The sequence below is a fragment of the Oncorhynchus mykiss genome, chromosome 20 (assembly GCF_013265735.2).
Source record: "Oncorhynchus mykiss isolate Arlee chromosome 20, USDA_OmykA_1.1, whole genome shotgun sequence".
NCBI lineage: Eukaryota > Metazoa > Chordata > Actinopteri > Salmoniformes > Salmonidae > Oncorhynchus > Oncorhynchus mykiss.
The window spans coordinates 28,147,064-28,170,098 of NC_048584.1; the positions used below are offsets into that span (position 1 = coordinate 28,147,064).

At 41.3% G+C, this 23,035-nt stretch overlaps 1 protein-coding gene across 2 annotated transcripts in view; it reads left to right on the forward strand.

The window, feature by feature from the left end:
- Positions 1-22,709, forward strand: part of akt3a (v-akt murine thymoma viral oncogene homolog 3a) — a 142,484-nt gene extending 119,775 nt beyond the window's left edge. For both annotated transcript variants that reach the window (XM_021576348.2, XM_021576349.2), the window contains exons 4-14: positions 508-619; positions 4,001-4,148; positions 4,539-4,670; positions 4,817-4,882; positions 5,440-5,508; positions 6,815-6,937; positions 7,675-7,803; positions 11,544-11,758; positions 12,042-12,129; positions 14,040-14,142; positions 16,423-22,709. In XM_021576348.2, the coding sequence (XP_021432023.1) occupies positions 508-619; positions 4,001-4,148; positions 4,539-4,670; positions 4,817-4,882; positions 5,440-5,508; positions 6,815-6,937; positions 7,675-7,803; positions 11,544-11,758; positions 12,042-12,129; positions 14,040-14,142; positions 16,423-16,508 (1,271 nt within the window). In that variant the 3' untranslated portion in view covers positions 16,509-22,709. The remainder of the gene's footprint in view (positions 1-507; positions 620-4,000; positions 4,149-4,538; positions 4,671-4,816; positions 4,883-5,439; positions 5,509-6,814; positions 6,938-7,674; positions 7,804-11,543; positions 11,759-12,041; positions 12,130-14,039; positions 14,143-16,422) is intronic.
- Positions 22,710-23,035: the final 326 nt, after the last annotated feature.

A 23,035-nucleotide genomic window follows, 5' to 3' on the forward strand; every position in this document is an offset into this window, starting at 1 on the left:
TTACATAACGCAATATTATTTTTGGATGATATTATATTGATATTTGACTCCAAGTATTGATTTGTAAATGTTTTTATTTAGTTTTAGTTTTATAAAGCTACTGTAGGTAATCGGCTGTACCTATGCCAAAACTCCTCTATTTCTCATCCTATACCTTGTTCCCCATCTTTAAAAAAAATATAGTGAACCAACACATTATTTGCACTTTTATTTCAAAACTAATTTCCTCATGGCTCTCTATTGTCCCTTTACAGCAGACACTATAGTGAGCAATATGTTTGGAACATCAAATCGCAATAAGATCGCAGTATCAAATTGCTATACATTGAGCATTGTGAGAATCACAGTACATATCATATCGGCACCTAAGTATCGTGATAATATCGTATCATGAAGTCCCTGGCAATTCCCAGCCTTATCAGCAACTGAAGCTCAGACACAAGATTTGACATGTAGTAAATCTGAATATTCACAGACGCTTCTCTATCTGTCCTCTCTCTGTCTCAGAATGCCAACTGATGAAGACAGAACGACCAAAGCCCAACACATTCATCATCAGATGTCTACAATGGACCACCGTCATAGAGAGGACCTTCCATGTGGACACGCCAGAGGAAAGGTAGGCTCAGTGCTTAGTCTGCTTATCTATGGCCAACTGACTGCTCTACCCAGTACCCAGTATATCTATGAAAACAGTACGTCTATGAAAACAGTACATCTATGAAAAGTCATAGTGTAGCTCTCTAGTCAGGAGGTCATGTGAAACTGAGATAAATTGTTCACTAGTTCCATTTTAAATGATGGTTTACTATGATAATCTGTAAGAGGGATGGTCAACTTTGATGGGAGTGGGGCCACAAAACAATCTGAACTCATCACGAGGGGCTGCAGTGGCTCGTGGGTCTGCGTACCCACATCCATACCTACACATGTAGCCAGAATCGGCCTTAGCCTTTTGGGGGCCCTCCTGCCAACGGATAGAAGAAATGTAAGTTACTTACCTGCAATTCTTCACATTTTGCCATTGGGTGGATAGAAATGTTTGCAGTTTTGAATGTGATATCTGAGTGAGAATGACTAAGAAAATCAATGGGGTTCCCCAGTCCAAAATTTGACCATGATTACTACATGTTTAGATAGCAGGGTAGACTAACTTACCAATCTAAAAATGTTTAGCTGACATGGCTAATTGACTGACATAATAAGAGTAAAACTGCTGATGCACAACCATTTTCCGAAATTGCACCTTGTGTATTCTACCTCACAACATTAAGTTGAGACCCCGAATGAGTTCCCTCCTCCCAAAAATGAAATTGATCTGCGGTGGCGGGCCGCCAGTTGCCCATCACTGGCCTATAATATGACTATGAAATACTTAATACTCAATGGTATTCCAGAGATAATGTTGTGTGAACGTTTTCTGCGACAAACATATTTGTCCTCAGTTTCAGATCCATTTGAAATTAGAGCAGTGTGTCATTTAACAAAGATGAATAGAAAACACAGATCATACATGCTCCATTCCAGTAAAACCAACCAGGTGATCAGCAGAGGGGGTTGTGGGGGGTTTGTATGTAGGCTAGAAAAGAGACCTTTCAAGTATAGTAGCACTGGCATAAATTCTCCAGCTGTCCTTCTAGGAAATGGAGATGTTTATCTCTCTCCAGAAAGAACAGTGTTTGCCCATAAGACTTAAGATAATAAGCTGTGCCTGTTCACAGTTGGCACAAATACAGACGATCCTCTCTTCTGTCTCTGGGGAACAGGCAACTGCAGGCAGCGACCTGTGAGAGTGAGCTACGGAGCAGAGCTGGGTAGAGGAAGCAGCTCTGGCAGATGTTATGGTCTTAAACTCTACTTTCTGCTGGGGAAGTGAGGAGAATTTGAGTTCGAGCTGTAGCCTCACTAGACAGGCCAGGGGGTCGAGGGGAAGTGCAGCCAGCGGTTAAGAGGAAAGGTTAAACGTATTTTCCAGTTCCTGTCTTAAACCTTACAGCCACTGTACTGTACTGTGTCTCTGGCTGGCTGGCAGCAGCATTTACTGTACTGTACCCGCCTGGCACGGGCCCAGCATCGGCAGGCCCACGAGTGAGGAGAGGGGAGGCACCAGCTGGCATGTCGCCCGACTGTAGTCAGGCCCATTATCTCTCATTAGCGAAAAAATCTCATTATACGTAAAAAAAAAAAATGGAGGGGGTAGGGAGAGATGGCTCGGCTCGCATTCATCTGCACGACCTTGAGAGGATTCCCGTTGCTTTTTATGTGTACACTGTGCCGTTTGATTGTTCAAATGGAACACAACTTTTCTTTGCCCTTGTTCGGAGTCACATCCGATATATTCAGAAACCTGAGTGAAGCTGGGAAAAGGTGTTCAGAAAGAGTCTTTTTGTGTCGGTATGGATTTGCATCTTGTTCAATCCCTCATTGTAACATATGGGCCTCTCAAAGTCCAAACAAAACATGGAACAAAAAAACCCCACACTGATGCTACTTTGTGAGTCAAATGTTCTGTTTGTTTTATCACGTTACCACATGTGCTAGATGTCCTGTTTTACTTCTGGGGGGAATGCCATTAACAATTGTGATTGCGTTTGTGTAAAGGGAGGAAGCGAAGTCTCCTCCCTCGCAAACGGAAACTCTAGTTCAAACCCCTCCCTTCTGCTAATTTCACCTGTATTTATCATGGCCCGAAAGGACATTTTTGGTTTCATGAATTTTTACAATATAGCCAATTTTGACTGCGGATGTGGAATCTAGTGGAAACCGTTTATCATCTGCACACGGGCTTTGAAAATCACTACACGAGTTTAAGCATCGCCTTCTCCCCAATCCTGATTCGTCCAAATAATCAATGACGAAAAACCAAAGCCAGGAACTACTACTGCTGCCCGCAATCATATAATTCTACATGAACCTTGACAGATTCTCACCGTTTCATTTGTCCACAAGAATCGGTCCATGAGAGATTAACGTACTGTAAATGAAAGTTTCCAAATGCTAACGATCCCCTCCTGTGGAATGTTGATGTAGCAGCAGTACAACCCAGAGGGAAGCACAAACCACACGCGGATATATTCATCATCATTAAATACACACGTGCTCACAAATCCAAATGCATCACTCTTTTAATGCAACAGATGTTGTATTGCACAACAAATGAAAACCCAATGGGGGGTAAAGCCATTTGCAAACACGCAGTAGTTCCCATTGACATAAACTCATTTGTGAACATTTGTTTTGTTTTAAAGTGACTGATCATTGACGATTACATAGATGATTGCATAGATTAGCCTTTGTTGAAAGTTCCAGTTTTACCCCATTGTGAAGGTGTAATGAAGAGATTGCACTGTCTAAAGATCTTTTTTAACTTAGCAGAATGTCATTGATTATGCATAATGGTGTCACATTAGACGTCAAACAAGTAGCTACATTTCACTGTGAAATATCACTGTTACCATGCAGAAGTTTGTTCATGTGTCTGTGTTACAGCTGCTGTACGGTATGAGTTCAAATAGGCTATCCATACTCCAGACTATTGTTATACTGTATATGCAACTTTACAGGTGTACATATCCTGACAGGGACAAGTGGACAGGGCTAACCAGACTATAGACTGTTAATAAGACACTATACCTACAGTTGCGGTCAAATATATTAGCACCCTTGCAAGATTCACTATTTCTTTTAAAATCAGTTGAAATTGAAAACACTTTTGGTGTTCACACGTGTATTTGTTTGATTTCCAACTTCACAGGACAAATATATATATAAATAATTTCAAATTCAAATTAACTTGGTTAGAGGCAAGTCATTTACTGTGTAATTTATCACACGTGGTAAGTTGCAGCTGCCTACTGGGTAAATATTGCCATTCAACCAGTTTTGAAAAGGGAAACAGAACATTCTGCTCCATCGCAAGCCATAGTAAAGTGCAAGGGTGCCAATATATTTGACCCCATCTGTAACTAGAGGTTTGTGTTCTGCTGTGTTTTGCAAACAGGGATGAGTGGACGGAGGCCATCCAGATAGTAGCAGACAAACTCCAAAGACAGGAGGAAGAGAGGATCCAATGCAGTCCCACGTCTCAGATGGACAACATCGGAGAGCTGGAGGAGATGGACACCTCTACCAGCCACCATAAACGGAAGGTAAGAGATACATCTGGACCACTGACTTTTTTTGTGATAATAATTGTCAGCAAACATGAATAGATACATACAAAATGAAGTTACATCCCAATCCCATCACGCCCGAGGACCTAAGGGATGAAATGAAATGAACATACAAATTCTAAGCAACACGTCGTGAAGTATTTCAGTAGCGAGAAGCCATTGGTTCTTCTTTAGCTCCACTGACTAAAGGATGACCACACCACAGGAGACATATCCTGATTGACTGATACAGAAACACTGATAGAATCATTTTGCGGAGCTGTTAAATTATGTGTCAAGTTTCCCATCAGTCCTCCAAAATCAGACACAAATTCTGCTTTCTACAACTATTATAACTGCACTGACTTGACCTACGGTTTCTTTCAGACAATGAATGACTTTGACTACTTAAAACTACTGGGAAAAGGCACATTTGGTAAAGTGATTCTAGTGCGAGAGAAGGCTAACGGGAAATATTATGCAATGAAGATTTTGAAGAAGGAAGTCATTATTGCAAAGGTACGTTTCACTCCATGTTAATTACTTCCTCACACTAAACCGAACTGCTAGCAGGTTGAATGACGTTGTATAAAGAAATGACTGTGACATTCATATGCTGTGCTGTCTCAGAAGCACTGTTCTATTCTCTACCTTATATCCCACAGGATGAAGTGGCACACACACTCACAGAGAGCAGAGTATTAAAAAACACCAGGCACCCTTTCCTAACTGTGAGTACGCATCCCTACACACACACACACACACACTCACACAAAGGCATGCATGCACGCACGCTCACATGTACCCATGCATACAATAGACAAAAGCAGTTAGCAGCACATTGAGCCTATATGTACCTGAAACCCCCAGAGACTCATTATAATGCAGTGCATGAACTGTTAGAAATGAACAGCCCGAGTCTAGCTTTACATCTGTCGACAAGACACCACTGAGAGGTCATTTCAGTGATACTCCAGATGCTGTTGTTCGCTGCAAAACACACACAAGCAAAAACACACACACACACACACACACACACACACATGCAGCAAAACAATTAAGGTTCATATGACATCACGGTAACGTTCCACCTTGTTTCACTTTCTCTCACATCTGCAATCAAGGCTTAAGAGAGTCAAAGAGCAACTGTTATTTTGTTTAATGTGTACTCCCTGGATAGAAATGTACTTCTCTCTGAAAAACAACAAGAATATACATATGTGCTAGGTGTGAAAACCATCCTCAGGTTGTGGAGCTGACGGTAGTGTTTCTGTTCCTCCTGTTTCAGTCTTTGAAGTATTCCTTCCAGACTAAAGACCGCCTGTGCTTTGTAATGGAATATGTGAATGGAGGAGAGGTAAGCCCTGACTAGTATCTGTGTCTCTCTCTCTCTCTCTCACTGTCTATCTGTGGCTCTCTGTCTGTCTGTCTGTGGCTCTCTCTCTCTCTCTGTCTGTCTGTGGCTCTGTCTCTCTCTCGCTCTGTCTCTCTCTCTCGAAAGTTACCCATACACTCACACACAGAGGAGTACAGCACACGGGCAGTCCTGTGTAGGTCCTGTCTGTGGAACGTAAGATTCATGTTGTACTTTTGAGTTTGCAGGATCATTCTATACTGAAATAATTCAGATTGACCAATGAGCATTGTATGAATGTATCATGGTCTAATACATTCCTTCTGTCGCTTCCACAGTATTTCTCTCTGGTAAAGTTGGATATTTTCTGCTTCCAGAAAACTGGTCTCCACCTGTCACCATTCCAAACCTTTTCCCAATTTATGTCCATTTGAACACACCTATGGGTGATATTACTGAAATGACATTCTGAAATGATTTTTGATTCGCAAAAATTTCGATTTACGGCATTTTTAATCGGGATGCTTTGCAATCTTGCGTTCATTCCCTCAGTCTAAACATCACCTGCTCCCTCCATCAGTCCAGCCAGCTCCAACCCAGAACCCCCTCACCTTAGTGGGCCGATCTGTCTGCCTGCCTCCCTCCCTCATCTTTACAAACCTGCCTGCCGCATTCACAGCTGCCAGTGCTCTGATGAAGGCCCACCTGTCCTCACCCATAGCCCCCCCTCTACCCCACACCTCCCCTCTCCTCCCCACCTGTCAGGCTGGTCAGGCTGATCAGGCAGGCCGTTAGCACCGCCCCAGCGGCCATATGCAAACCTCCCTCAACAATTAATGGAAGATGTGCCGCCCCGTGTCCTCCTGGGTAATTTGTACAAGAGGAGCTCGGGCAGGGAGACAGGAGGGGGAGCGGGATGGCAGAGAAATTACAGAGAGCCTTGACATCTGACAGAGAGAGAGAGAGAGAATGGAGGAGAAGGTATTCCCATACTCACTCTTTCAAAAATGAAAAGATGATTGCAGAAAAGGGCGCCGGCCTCTTTAATGGGATGTTAGCCCATGAGCGGCGCCGATTGCCTTTAACAAGATTGGTGTATTGATTAAAAGGCTGATTTAACAGGCCGCACCGGCTACCCGGTGGAGAGATGGGGATGATGCGCCAGCTGCTGTCTAAGTTCGCCGGGCGTCCTCCAAGGGCCCCACCATCCATCATCTCAATATGGCGATGGGAGGCAGTTTATGTTGTGTTAATTTCCTCCAATAAATCAGTAATTATTGCAATCCTGTCCCTGCTGTTTATCCTGCAGCTGTTTTTCCATTTGTCGAGAGAGCGGGTGTTCTCTGAGGACCGCACGCGCTTCTACGGTGCCGAAATAGTCTCCGCTCTGGACTACCTGCACTCCGCCAAGATTGTGTACCGGGATCTCAAGGTAAACAAAAAAAGCAGGAAAGTAATCAGATATTTGGGAAGTTGTTGTTTCCCTCACCTAATGTGGCCCATTATCCTGTGCGAGTGGCACGGGATGTGGGGAATGTATTAAAAGCTCCAGAGTTTTCAGTTTTGGGAGAGAGGGGCTTTTTGAAAAACATCAAAATTCTCTCGGGTGTGTGAAAGATGACACAGCGTTTCGCTTACAGCCTTGGCCCAAGCCTGCCTGAAAGGAGCCAAGAAACATGAAAAAAGAAGCGTTTGCCATTAAAATTAAAAGGTTGAACGGCTTGACTAGCTTGAGGTTTCTTTCCCTTCATCTGCTAGGAACTGTGAACAAGAAGGAGACTCGTTTACTTTCCTCCTTGTTATTAACGTGACTCTGGTCAGACCATTCAACTTCCCTCACAATGTAAAGTGAAGTGTCTCCACAACACATTTTACTGGCTGAGACATGAGTAGAGGCAGAGGCAGACAGTACATTTTCTTGTGTACTTGAAATGATCAAATAAACTTGGGGGACATAGAGAGGAATCACAGACTGCCTTCTCTTGTGCAGCTCAGCAGTACAGTACGTGTTGTCAGAGTCGTTGAGTTTGCTGTACATCCCTGGGCTTTTATAAGCCTGTTTTTCTAACTGTGTTGCACTGCAGTGCTTATCTGTCCTTGTGGCATTGTTCTGCCCACACACTGGCTTGGCCTTCAGTGCTTTCAAAGTGGTTTCCTGTTCCCCTGCAGCTGGAGAACCTAATGCTAGACAAAGACGGACACGTCAAAATCACAGACTTCGGGCTCTGCAAGGAAGGAATCACAGATGCTGCTACAATGAAGACTTTCTGTGGAACGCCGGAGTACCTAGCTCCAGAGGTACAGCACTGTCCCTTCTAAACCCACATTCCCTGTCTGGTATATTCACCCCTTCAAACCCCTGACATACAGTACAAAACTCACCCGAGCTTTAGAACTGAATTGTATTAGGTCTACATCCTTATTATAGTTGTGTACCCCAGTTCATTTTGATTTACAACTAAACATCATAAACCCACTACAATAACCAGTCTATTGAGATACTGTAGCCTATTTATGGCCAAGACTTTAAGATTCATCTGCCAAATAATGCTTGCAGCTATGGCAGCAGGTTTACATCATCCTCATGGCAGAGTCCCATAGCTAATGACGCCATTGGGACTCACACTGCCTCTCACAGTGAGCATAATGTAAACCCCCTCACATGCTCTATAGGAGACACTGTCCCTGGCGCCAGGCTGACAAACAAGTGGATGTGTGAAGTTGTAAGATTGAAATTGAGGAATCTAGTTATATCAAACACCGTTCTGCTGTGATTTCTCATTGGCTAATTTGTTTGATCTTCTCTCTTTATTTAAAGCTAGAATGTTTAGTTATTACATCCATTTTTGGACTTATGATGTATGTATGAATGATGTATGCTCTTTGATTCTTGAACAATATAACTTATAAATGGCTCATGAACTTAGTTAAATTGTCAAACCCCATCAGAACCCAAAATATAAACTGGTTTTACTCCAATGTTTGTAAACAATGTAAATGTAAACAAACACTGTATATCCATCCTCATAACCTCAAGGAGGGTACCTTGCATCCATAGCTCTGTGTATGAATTTTAGAATGGTTACATCTTTCCTGACGCATCTCTCAGCATTTCACCAAAACGGGTGTACTGCAGATTCTAGCTTTAAGTAGTCACTTTCATTTTCAATAATGAACTGCTATTTTCTGGTCATTAACAACAGTAAAGTAGAATATTTTACAACTCAATAACAAGTATTTGGTGTCCTTTCTGAAGGACAAAAAAATAATTTAAAAACTTACCACATTGCAAACCATTTTTTTCCCTTTAACCAATGCTTAAACATAACCAACGTTATGGTGTCAGGTTTTTACTGCAATGCATATTTATGAAGTGCAGAGGAGTGAGGACTGTGGGTCGGGTGGGGGAAGAAAGGCATGGGATAGAGGGGGGCATAGATCCCACTTAAAAAAGTATGGAGGACAATTTGGCGCTGGATTTTGTTTTGCTAAGGCCCTCCGCTGTGCCAGGAGATGATTTGAGTGTTGGTTATTTTTCACAAGAGTATGTGATTGCACAAAAAAGTACATGCTAAATAGAGGCAGATGGTGGCAGATGGGGGAGGTTGGAAGAAGGTGGCTGGGAAACCTGGAAATCTATACCGCCGTACTGGTGTAAAAATAACAGAACACACTCAGCGCCAAGTTCCAGAGATGCAAAGTAGCTGGGATTTAAAACAGGGAAGTTAAAATATTCCAATGCTTTGGGGTTATAAAAATGACATTTAGATAGTTTTTATTTTTATTTATGTGTAAAATATATTTGATTTGCCTTGTTTAGAAAGGGAAAATGAGAATACCAAAAATATTTTTTCTTAATAAGACATTTTGTACAAATACTCTCCTAGTTTTGGTTACTTTAGCCTTATTGAAATAACTCAGTGACTCTTTCTCATTTTGATATGCATGTATTTTTTACAAAGTAAAAACATGTGCAGGTTAAATACTTTTGGGAAGATATAACCAAATGATTTGGTAACTCAGTAAAAATATATTCAATTGTTTATATTGTAGTGTTTCAATGCACATTTATGCACCATGTATATATGTACATTTAGCCTGTTATGTTTCTTTATGTGTGTGTGTACACAAGCTAGGGCAGGCTGGGCGGGCGGAGCTGTGTGTTTGTTCCCTGTGCCCCGCTGGGTAACTGGGCTGGTGGAGCCAAAGGCTCTCTCTCTCTGTCCCTGCCCAGCCAAGCCTGCCAAGGGCCCCAGTCAGTCCTGGGAGCAGCAGCCCCGCCACATGGCTGTCCGAACGGGGCCTGTTCCTCCCCTCCAGGCTTGCCTCTCTGCCTGTGGCTCTGGAACAGGGGGGACCCCAACTGGCTCTGTGTGTATTAATCGCATCCCTGCCTGCACCCGAGCTGCTCCTGTTACAGTCCCAGGACAAACTCCCAGTCCCAGCTCTCCCTGCACACACACATGCATATGTACAGACACACACACACACACCTCTGGCCCTAGGTGATGAAATGGCATTAAACATGTAACTATTTCTTTCTCCTAACTTTTGGTTTGATGATGGGGGGAAGGATATTCCATCTGCTGTGCGTGGTAGCATTCCTCCTCAGGTTTTTACTTGGTAATCCAGTGTTATCCCTCCAGCATTATGTTCAAACCCATGAATAGTTCATCTTTGACTGTACCACTGTTTCTCTCAGTGATGCTGATTTCCATCCAGCCGGTTGCCCGTCTTGATAAGCTCAATACGTGTTTTTACCAGCAATTTGCTTCCAGAGTGTTATTTAGTTTTATAATTCTCAGCTTTTTGGGATTACATGTAGTGTACAAACACAGTAACTTGTTTCAGTCATTTAAAGTTCAGTCTAACTGAATTCTTAGTGATTAGGGCCTGTATTCATAAAGCGTCTTGAGTGAGTAGGAGTGCTGATCTAGGATCAGGTCCTCCTTGTCTTCTTCAATATAATCTAAATGGCAAAACCTATCCTTGATCAGCACTCCTACTCTGAGATGCTTTATGAATCCGTCCCAGAAATTCAGAATGTTTTTTTGGAGGTTTTCATGATGTCTTGGTTTATATTTCCTGGTTAGGACTACTCTTTAAGACAGCGGAGGAGGATCATTGCGTTGACACGTCCAGGTTCTACTTCCCATTAAGATTAGAGACAAGACATTACTATTCTAGAGATTCAGAGCATATGCTTAACTGGCCTCTCTCCAGCGCCACTTGTCGTTAGGTAGGCATATTAATTAGGCTTTTCCTCAGCGACGGTCTGAAATGGAGCCTGTACTCCCTCCATCTCTCTTCCTCCCTCGCTTTTTCAACAAGGTGAACGGCAGCACACCTGAGACGATGTAAGAGAAGGGGAAGGAGAAGAGCAGGTTGATTGTATATTAGGACAGCAGCCCAGATAGAAGGCTTTGATTCAGCCGTGGCTCCTCTGGCTCCATGCTTCCCGTAGCCAGGTATCCACCTCTCTTTCTCTGGTGGGGCTGCCCTTGAACCAGCGGGTCACATCATGATGGCGAGGCCCTCTATGTCCATCCAGGAGCGTTTCCTGTCTGCCCGTGCCAGGTAGGGCCTCCAGCGCCAGCCACTTGGCTTGGCCAACAGGGGCATCTGTGACACGCAGCAGCAGCAGAGTGACAGCCATCGCAGTCTATGTAGTGATGCCACTGCATGATGCTGTTGGGTTCTCATGTCACAGGAACACCGTACCGTGGAATAGGGCTTTGTGTTAGTCATAGTAAACCAGCTGGACCTGGAAACAGAAACTCGCAAGGGTCAAATGTCCAGCAGGTCGTTTGTTAACCAACTTTGCGTCAAAAGTCGGTTGTATGTAAAACGCTTGGCGAAATAACAAAGTTGATGTGCTTCGTGTGTGTGTTGTTGGCAGGGGTGATTGGACCAGTTTGCAGCAGTTTGTTCCTCTGAACTGCAGTGTTGAATAGAGGAGTTAGTGCCTGTCTCATAGGGATACCATACAGTTCATATTAATAATATGTTCTTATTCTATGATCTGTGTGTCTGTCCAGGTGCTGGAGGACAATGACTACGGCCGGGCGGTGGACTGGTGGGGCCTGGGCGTGGTCATGTATGAGATGATGTGCGGTCGGCTGCCCTTCTACAACCAGGACCACGAGAAGCTGTTTGAGCTCATCCTCATGGAGGACATCAAGTTCCCCCGCACGCTGTCGTCAGACGCCAAGTCACTGCTGTCAGGACTACTCATAAAGGACCCCAACAAAAGGTATAGGCCAGGAAATACTGTATACACCCTGGACAGCCAGACTCCAAGCAGCACTGCTCACCATCCAATAATGCCCCATTGGAAGTGACTATACACTAGTGCTATTTAAACTAACTATCAGTTTGAGGTCAATTCAATTTTACACTCAGTTAACCCCAAGCCTGCTAACTTTAAAAAGCTTCAAGTCAATAATATCTATTCATCAAATTCAAAGTACTGTAACACTAATGTCTTGGTGGCAGACAAACCTTTGAATAATTTGTGACGTTCTTACTTTTCACAGACTTGGAGGAGGTCCAGATGATGCTAAAGAAATCATGGGACATAGTTTCTTTACTGGAATCGAGTGGCAAGATGTTTATGATAAGAAGGTAATGCCTGTAATACCAGTTCTATAATACAGTGGGGCAAAAAAGTATTTAGTCAGCCACCATTTGTGCAAGTTCTCCCACTTAAAAAGATGAGAGAGGCCTGTAATTTTCATCATAGGTACACTTCAACTGTGACAGACAAAATTAGGAAAAAAAATCCAGAAAATCACATTATTTGCAAATGATGGTGGAAAATAAGTATTTGGTCAATAACAAAAGTTTATCTCAATACTTTGTTATATACCCTTTGTTGGCAATGACAATGACAGAGGTCAAACGTTTTCTCTAAGTCTTCACAAGGTTTTCACACACTGTTGCTGGTATTTTGGCCCATTCCTCCATGCAGATCTCCTCTAGAGCAGTGATGTTTTGGGGCTGTTGCTGGGCAACACGGACTTTCAACTCCCTCCAAAGATTTTCTATGGGGTTGAGATCTGGAGACTGGCTAGGCCACTCCAGGACCTTGAAATGCTTCTTACGAAGCCACTCCTTTGTTGCCTGGGCGGTGTGTTTGGGATCATTGTCATGCTGAAAGACCCAGCCACGTTTCATCTTCAATGCCCTTGCTGATGGAAGGAGGTTTTCACTCAATATCTCACGATACATGGCCCCATTCATTCTTTCCTTTACACGGATCAGTCGTCCTGGTCCCTTTGCAGAAAAACAGCCCCGAAGCATGATGTTTCCACCCCCATGCTTCACAGTAGGTATGGTGTTCTTTGGATGCAACTCAGCATTCTTTGTCCTCCAAACACGACAAGTTGAGTTTTTACCAAAAAGTTATATTTTGGTTTCATCTGACCATATGACATTCTCCCAATCTTCTTCTGGATCATCCAAATGCTCTCTAACAAACTTCAGACGGGCCTGGACATGTACTGGCTTAAGCAGGGGGACACGTCTGGCACTGCAGGATTTGAGTCCCTGGCGGCGTAGTTTGTCACTGATGGTAGGCTTTGTTACTTTGGTCCCAGCTCTCTGCAGGTCATTCACTAGGTCCCCCCGTGTGGTTCTGGGATTTTTGCTCACCTTTGTGATCATTTTGACCCCACGGGGTGAGATCTTGCGTGGAGCCCCAGATCGAGGGAGATTATCAGTGGTCTTGTATGTCTTCCATTTCCTAATAATTGCTCCCACAGTTGATTTTTTCAAACCAAGCTGCTTACCTATTGCAGATTCAGTCTTCCCAGCCTGGTGCAGGTCTACAATTGTGTTTCTGGTGTCCTTTGACAGCTCTTTGGTCTTGGCCATAGTGGAGTTTGGAGTGTGACTGTTTGAGGTTGTGGACAGGTGTCTTTTATACTGATAACAAGTTCAAACAGGTGCCATTAATACAGGTAACGAGTGGAGGACAAAGAAGAAGTTACAGATCTGTGAGAGCCAGAAATCTTGCTTGTTTGTAGGTGACCAAATGCTTATTTTCCACCATAATTTGCAAATAAATTCATAAAAAATCCTACAATGTGATTTTCTGGATTTGTTTTCTCATTTTGTCTGTCATAGTTGAAGTGTACCTATGATGAAAAGTACAGGACTCTCTCGTCTTTTTAAGTGGGAGAACTTGCACAATTGGTGGCTGACTAAATACTTTTTTGCCCCACTGTATATACACATTCATATTGTAGAATCATGTTGAGATTCCTACAGGACTCCTACTCTTTCCTCCCCTCACCAATATGCATTCCTGATCATAGTTTGCTAACTCACTGTCTAGATAGAGGAAAGTTATCCTTGTTCTGTCAGTGCTTTACCATCACAGACACAGTGCACACCTAAGATGATGCAACCCTGGTAGCAGAGGGAGGTGAAATGCATTGTGGGAGGTGTAAACTCGTTGCCTCCAGTCCTGCCTGTGTGCTGTAACACCTCTGTGACACAAGTGCTGTGTGTTTCCCTCCCCTCCTACCTAGCTGATACCGCCCTTCAAACCTCAGGTGTCGTCAGAGACTGATACCAGGTATTTTGACGAAGAATTCACGGCACAGACAATTACAATAACTCCCCCTGAAAAATGTGAGTGAAACTTTTTCTTATTCTTTTTTACTAATGTTTAAAAGGTGAGACACTGTCACTTGACACTTTACTCGGGCTATGTTAGATGTGCAAGTGGTATAACAGTGTTGTTCCATATGTTAGACGATCATGTCTTATTTTGGGTCTAGATTGTATCAGGGCCACGCTAGCCGACAGCCGCATAGCAGTTGTTTTAGCAGTGTTAGAGATGGAACTGCTGCGTTAGGGCTGTCAAATTCACAAGCGGCTCCTGGAATTCGACCTAAAATTAAACTTCAATCAGTATAGATGAAGGGGAGGAGACATGTCAAATAAGGATTTTTGGCCTTGAAACAATTGAGACATAGATTGTGTGCCAATCAGAGGGTGAATGGACAAGACAAAACATTTATTGTGCATTCGGAAAGTATTTTGATCCCTCGTCTTTTTCCACATTTTGTTACATTACAGCCTTATACTAAAATTAATTAAATAAAAATCAATCTACACACTACCCCATAATGACCAATCAAAAACTGTTTTTTAGAAATGTTTGCACATGTAAACATACTGTTGAAGTCGGATGTTTACAGACACGTAGGTTGGAGTCATTAAAACTAGTTTTTCAACCACTCCACAAATTTCTTGCTAACAAACTATAGTTTTGGCAAGTCGGTTAGGACATCTACTTTGTGCATGACAAGTCATTTTTCCAACAATTGTTTACAGACAGATTATTTCACTTATTCACTGTATCACAATTCCAGTGGGTCAGAAGTTTACATTAACTAAGTTGACTATGCCTTTAAACAGCTTGGAAAATACCAGAAAATTATGTCATGGCTTTAGAAGCTTCTGATAGGCTAATTGACATCATTTCTGTCAATTGGAGGTGTACCTGTGGATGTATTTCAAGGCCTACCTTAAAACTCAGTGCCTCTTTGCTTGACATAATGGAAAAATCTAAAGAAATCAGCTAAGTTCTCAGAAAAAAAATGGTAGACCTCCTCCACAAGTCTGGTTCATCCTTGGGGGCAATTTCCAAACGCCTGAAGGTTTTTTATTTTATTTTTTATTTCACCAGGCTAGTTGAGAACAAGTTCTCATTTACAACTGCGACCTGGCCAAGATAAAGCAAAGCAGTGCGACACAAACAACACAGAGTTACACATGGAATAAACAAACATACAGTCAATAATACAAAATAAAAAGTATATTTACAGTGTGTGCAAATGAGGTAGGATAAATGAGGGAAGGCAATAAATAGACCATAGTGGCAAAATAATTACAATATAGCAATTAAAAATGAGTAATAGATGTGCAAGTAGAGATACTGGGGTGCAGAGGAGCAAAATAAATCAAATAAATAACAGTATGGGGATAAGGTAGTTGGATGGGCTATTTACAGATGGCCTTATGTGCAGTGATCTGTGAGCTGCTCTGACAGCTGGTGCTTAAAGTTAGTGAGGGAGATATGACTCTCCAGGTTCAGTGATTTTTGCAGGTACCACATTCATCTGTATAAACAATAGTACACAAGTATAAACACCATGGGACCACAGACCTGTCATACCGCTCAGGAAGAAGACGCGTTCTGTCTCCTAGAGATGAATGTACTTTGGTACAAAAGGTGCAAATCCCAGAACAACAGCAAAGGACCTTGTGAAGATGCTGGAGGAAACAGGTACAAAAGTATCTATATCCACAGTAAAACTAGTCCTATATCGACATAACCTGAAAGGCTGTTCAGCAAGGAAGAAGCCACTGCGGCAACTCAATATTAGCAAGGGTGTTCCTAATGTTTGGTATACTCAGTGAAGGTTGTAATCTCATTGATCAACGGCTCAGCCAAATATTACCCAATAATCCACATTGAAATGACGCGTTGTGCCCAGCGGGTCGTTTACAAATTCGAACACTGAAATAGGATGTAATCTACACCTCATTTGGCTGATATAAATCCTCATTATTTTGTTTAATGATTTTCAATTTGAGCATCATTATTTCTATATAGCCTACACCTTCTCATTATGAACTTCTAACTCGAGTGGGACGGGTGTGGCTTCGTGACAACGATCACAAGAGCAGCTGCTCACCGATTTGACAGCTCCAGCGCAGTTCCACCTCCGACAGTGCCAAAACATCAGCGACGAGGGTGTCGACTATTGCCAGTTAACGTTTGATCTAAATGACTCTAGGCCTTAAACATGCTCACTAGAGCATCAGAGGCTTAAATAGAATCACTGTAAAAAGGTTGAATTGCATGATTGAAGTGAGTAATGTCCTGTTTGTCCCTCCCAGTTGATGAAGACGGGATGGATTGCATGGACAACGAGCGGAGACCACACTTCCCCCAGTTCTCCTACTCGGCCAGTGGGAGAGAATGACTGCTGTATCCAGACTGTACTGCACCACCATCAGTACCAATGGAAGGTTACAGTATAAAACCAACCTAGCCTGAGCTAACCCCTCCTCTCTCCATTTGGGTCATTCCATAGTGAGCATGGAGATCCATCACTGTATGTTTTATGTGTCTGTTTTTTCATGGGGATTTTGCATGTGTGGTCAGACAGAAGTTCAGCCCTGTTGGTAGTTCCCAACAGTTAAAGGTGCATTTCTTATGGAATGCTCCTTTTAAAGCCTTGAAACTGACTCAAGAGGACAAACGGGTTTGTTGTATTATGTGGTGTGTCATTAGATCCCTTGGTCATTGACTTCTGCGATCCAGTTCTATCTACTGTAGGAGACTGACATTCCTGGTAGGGAGAGCTACTGTCTTTAGCATTCTCATTTCACATAGGACAGTATACTATAACTCGAGATTCACAGGAGATTCTCCATTTGTTTGCTGTGTCATAATCTGCAACGGTCCTCATTCTTCTCTTGATGACGTTTGGTTAGCTAACATCTGTGTTGTGTGTATAGAAATATGTTATACTATAGGATTAGAGATCTTTGCTTTCAGAAGTCAAAAACTGCCAGAAAACGGTTCACTCAGGCTACACAGAGATCAATCTGTCTTCACCTCAGTATACAGGTCACCGGTACTGCTATCTTTACTCTGCAGGTCAAGCTACAAGCGCTAACTATACAAACCACCTCCACCACTTCTCATGGACACTATGACTGTAGTCTCACATATGATACCGTTACGTCATTTTGTCCCTTATTTAAAGTGTGCAACAGTAAAACTCTAGTCTCGTCTGCTATTTGTTGATAAGCTGTGATTTTTACTTTCTCCTCTCGCCTGTGAAATCAGTCATTCGAATAGTGTGAACACTTTGGGATGTTGCTCTGCCAATGTTATGTATGAATGGGAGTAAATGTGTGTGTACTGTGTAGAGATTTTAAGGAGCCTAAAGGCACAGCATTGTTGGCTGTAACCTCCTGTGAATCCGAGCTGTGCGTTAGCTGTCAGGAACAGCAAGGTTCACCTCAACCTGTCTAACAGTGAGGATGAGAGGAAGAGCATTCTAGGTATGCGTGTCAGGGTTATCTGGCTGAAGGTAGATGCTTCCCACAACTGAAATTATGAAAAGCTTTATTTCAGACATATCATCATAGAAAATAAAAGCATTCAAAAACTAAAATGTATAAATGTAAATGAGAAATGCAAGATGGTGGCTGTTTACTGTCTAATGGGGTTTGGGGGTGGGGCTAAATCTGTAAGAAGGGTGAAGGAGTTTGAATTATCTGACCGGGGTGGGGGACATACTGTATAACTATGATTCAATGGGGACAAGAGGGAGGTATTGACATTGTTTGATTTGGACCACAGCAATGGCTTCCTGTTGTTTTATTTATTTGTTCTTCTTTTGTATAACGGTTCTTGTTATAGGATTAATGTCCAGTCTTTTGTTCTGGATGAAAAAGGCACCTCGAATAATGGCTTAAGAATGTAGAAGCAAAGCCTTCATGTTTTTGTTTTTGCTCAATTTTTTTTTTTTTTTTGTTGATTCGTTTCTTTGTTCTCTTACCAAAATATGACGACAATGAAAAAGACAGACAGCACATTAAAGAGTTTTATCAGTACCAAGGTATTATTATTATGAAATCTTTTCCATAAGGCTTTTACATTTCACGGGCATCTAACCTGGAATGTCTAAGTGGTATTGAAACCTTTACGTTCTCTTCTCCACATACAGTATATAAGGGCTGCATACGCTTCAACTCCCTTTCCAACTGGTATGACTCTACTGTTGTCTTCTAGCATCTGAGCATTCCTGTAATACATGTAAATACATGAGAATGGCACAGAACAAGCTTCCTCAAACAGTCTAATTTACTACATTTTAGTTGCTTAATAACACACTGCATGTTTAGGCCTTTTTCTTTAGCGCTGCTTTTTAGAACAAGAAAAATGACAGAATGAATAACTTAAGCATTTACAAAGGGAATATATTCATTGGCTCTACGGTTTTAAAGTCAAGAGATTGTAAGAATAGGCGTAGATGGAGAACAGCTACAAAGCTTACTGAAGTAATGAGTATTATAGACTCAGTGACCAATGTTCCCAGGGTATATACACTGTATAATTCACTTTACTTTGTGGCTGACTACTTTGGGATCTTGTAGCAGCCTTCAATGCTACATAGAATGTAGTTAACTTAACATTATGGTGTTGTATTACCATTTTACCATAGCTAATAGTCAATGACCAATCATTTTTTGGGGTCATCATTTTATTGAAGTGTACCACAGTCAGCATAGGAATCTTCAAGTGATAGTCAAGTCAACCACCTACTCTATGCTGACTGGCATCATTTGATTTATTCTAAAAGTGTACAACATTAAGTAACTTTAGCTCTGTGGATGAAGAGCCATAGTATTCAATGGTACGTAACACACCATTCTGTATATCTATATATTTTAAAGCTAGTTTCCTTCAATTCTACACATTCTGCCATGTCTTATGTGTGTTCATGTCATATGAGTGACTCAAACATTACAACATAATCAATGGGCTAAAACAACATTAGTTGATCTGGACATTTCTGACAAGTTATAAATAGGTCTCTAAGGTCTAACAATGACGAGGAAAACTACTGATGTACTACCCAATTTTTAATTTGCACCTTGTGCATTCTACTATTACAACTTTCAAAAGTTGAAAGCCCGACTAAGTTCCTAGGGGAACCACTAAGGCACAAGTCCTATCCACTAGTCATAAGTTAGCCTTGCTTAGCATCAATGTGACCTACGATTATCCATTGAAAGGACAATCAGAGTTGACACATTCCTGATTTACAGGTTACATTCAAGTTCCATTTCAGATGTTTGTGATGTAATTTAGGTTCAGTATATTCCACCAGTGGTTTGCAAAGCAAGGAGGACGTAGCCTATCATGCTAATGTCAGAGCAGAAGACAAACCATTTTTGTAGCAAGAGATATCCTGTCTGTGAAGGTATGAAAAGAGTTAGAGTGAATGTAGTGATGTGGACCAAAAAGACCAAAGCAGATGTAGTGACATTTCTCAGATTATTACACATTCCCAAAGGATGAATGATTGGTCTTATATTCATTGTAGTTGATGGGGTCCAATAAGAGGGAAAAGAGGAAGTTGAGCAAGAGAGAAGTATATTTTGTATGAGTACAATATACTTGTACATTACTAGTTCAGAAAGTGACTGTGGTATGGCTTTGATAGGAGGACGAGTAGTCGTTTGGTAGAACTAATTTTGAGGTGGCTCGATATAGTGAGTCTATTGAAAAGGTATGATGGCCATAACTTCAAAAAGTGTGCCATGATTGGTCCATATTTAAGCCACTTGAGAAAGTATTATTTTGTTGCATGGAACAAGTGTGGTTTTGAGATTATATTGCAAAATGAGCAATGGTGAATCTTGTTCAGTTGTGATACAAGTAGGAAGTTAACTCTTCTCATAAGAGAAGACTGAAATATGAAAAAGACATTTGTCTTAGCAGTTAATTGTTCATGATTGAATGTCAGTCTGTTGTTTTATTAATATGGCCAATGTATCGTAGAAGAATGTGGAGAGAAACTGAACAACTGTGCTGTGATCACTAACCCCCCCTAGGCTTTCAATTGTGTGGTTGTCTGTTATGGTTGAGTTTTCCTCTTTGTCTTCCAAGATGCATTCCTTTTTTGTTTTTGCTGGTATGTGTTTTGACTAAAAAAGAAACATTTCACCATGTATGATTAATAGAGGCTTTTATTGCTTAATGTGATTTTTATTTAAACATTTTTAAAAATATTTTTTATCAAATGGACAACTTGAATTTGTTTTGTTTATTTTATTTTTGAATTGAATATGGTTGAGTATAATGTTTTGGGGTATTTAGCAGTTATGTTATGGTCTTTAGTACTGCAGCTGATTATGGACGTCGGGGAAGGAAGGGAGAGTTACTGTCTTTCGCCTTTTCGGCATTACTATTCTTTTTTCTGTGAAATTCTGTTTTCTCCACCATTTGTCAAAGTCACACAAATAAATAAAATCTTGCATTATTATGTCAAATGCTTGATTATGTCCCTGGGGGAGAAGATCTGCGTTAAAGCTTGATTTTAAATGTAAAGGCAATGTTCCCGCATTGCGGAAACTGCATTCATGTTAAATGCTGCATATGTTGGCCCAATCGGAAATCTTTACATTAACGCAGATCTTCCACGATACGGATTGAATCCAACCCTTAGCCCCCCTTAACGGAAACTCCCATTCCAAATTGTAAAAAAAAATGCAAACTGAGAAATCGTGATCAGTGGTGAAAATATTGTTAGTCGTCGCATCCCGCGGTATGTTGACAGACGCTACGATACCATCCTGTTATGTGCATCTAACGAGAGATTAGTGGTACTGCTTCAGACACAGAAGACTTCACATTTCACTTGGCTGAACTGTGACTATTGCTGGCTTCACGTGCTTGTGGGAAATAGGAAACTTGGATGTCCAACAGGACTGTGTTCAAGAGAAGTGCTTTTGAAGTTGGAACAATTCTTCAACCAATAAGCTTGCCTACATTGCTAATAATAAAGTTGGCTAGCTTGCTTTATATTGACAATATGGTCAGACTTGCTACATTATTGACATTGATAAGGTTATTGTAAAAAAAAACGTATGTTGTTATCTTTTGGTTGAAAAGGTCAGTGGTAAGACGTGGCAACTCGGGGAACAACCTTTTCTCTGAGTTTCCCACTTGTAATTCCGACTTGGAGGGTCATTCAAGTGAGTTTTCCCACTGGGAATTAGGAGCTTCTGATTGTACGTGAACACGGCAATACTTCCATTTCATCCATATGAATATGCACTTATAAAAACAGTCTATTCCTTTTTTATAAGGACATATTTGAGAACAGGGAATTTCAAGGTGGAAGCTAATGTCCTTATTGACGTTTTTTTTTTACTTTTAAAGAAAAATAAGAGAATTACTTGAAAGCACAGTCCCCTCATGCAGTCCATGCTTAAATGAGTTCATTGTTAAAATATTGTCATAATGAAGTGTGATAATAACAAGGCCAGGAGAGGCTGCTGGGAGACAACTTCAGCAGAGTGACACTGACGAGGTCTTACCTTTCTACTGGACATGTCTTACCTGTTATTCTAAGAGAGCTCAGTTTCCACGGGAAGGTTGGACTCAGTTGCACTCAGTCTCAACGATTCAATTTAGAACTCGCAGATAAAAAAAATAATTTAAAAAAAATGTAGCTATATGTGAGGAGGATACGTAGAACATCCACCTAGGAATCCCAGATGTTTGTTTCTGCGGGTCATTAACATAGTGATGTTCAGTTCCACTGGGTGAAGCATTCTAGTGCCGTTGGCCATCTCCAGGGTCAAAGGTCTGGGGTGAGCTGTGTGATCACCTCGAATCCGACCAACGACAATGTGGGTTCTATCCTTACTAACTGCAGGGTCTATATATAAATCTATTTTACACCTCAGTGTACACACTTTGCTGCTACTGTTTGTAATGTCTACAACAGATTTTCTTGTCATCTTGCTCCTGGTAGTGTTATGAACGAGCATGAATTGTAAAGTATTTATTGAATAACAAATCGCTGTCAGATGAAAACCTCATCTCCAAAACTAAAAACGGCCATATTTTCCCATTAAACAAACATACAATTCTGAACTTTCAGAAGCTATTTTACATACATTTTATTGGTCCTAGAGTCAATGTTCAGAGCACATTGAGTGGACTTACTGCTTTCAATACATGTAAAAAATAACAATTTAAAAGGTTACGAGGTATTCATCCAACAGCGACGTAATACTAACTTGTAATTCATTTGATGTCCATGTAGCTTCAGTTTGACATTTTCTTGACCTTGCTAGCTCTGTCATTAGATCCACGTTAATAAGAGATAGTCGTGTGGTTAAGGATTTGAAGCAGAAGGGATGAAGCATCAGTAAAGAGAACAGTTGTAGTACTCCCTGTCATTAAAGAATACAAAACCTTTTCTTTCCCCTTGTGAATAGGACCCATGAGGATGTGAAAATTATATGATCTGCAAGAAAGTGTTTTTGTACACTGTACGTCCTTAGTATTTTTACACGTAAATGTATATGATAGGGATACACGTTATTTTCCTTCTTACAGACCGCTTAAATAAAGCACCTTGTCAATCTGCTATCTTTGTCACTTACTTCTGACTACTCGTCATACTGTATTTCTCAATGAGAAAAAAAGATAGTTATCACACTCAATAACTCAGATTGAACAATATTTTCAACACTGTGTGCAAAATATTTATTGGAATTTTAACTGAAGTTTATCAAATATTGAAATGACATTCTACAACATGCAGCTTTTACCATGTAAAAACCTCATCTCTATACAAAAACGGTCAAATCTGTAATTCCAAATGCAAATTTTGTCTATAGAAATAGAAAAGCCTCATATTAATCTAAGCACACACACTCAGCAGGGCTGTGGAGCTGTGCTGCTGCTGTTTCT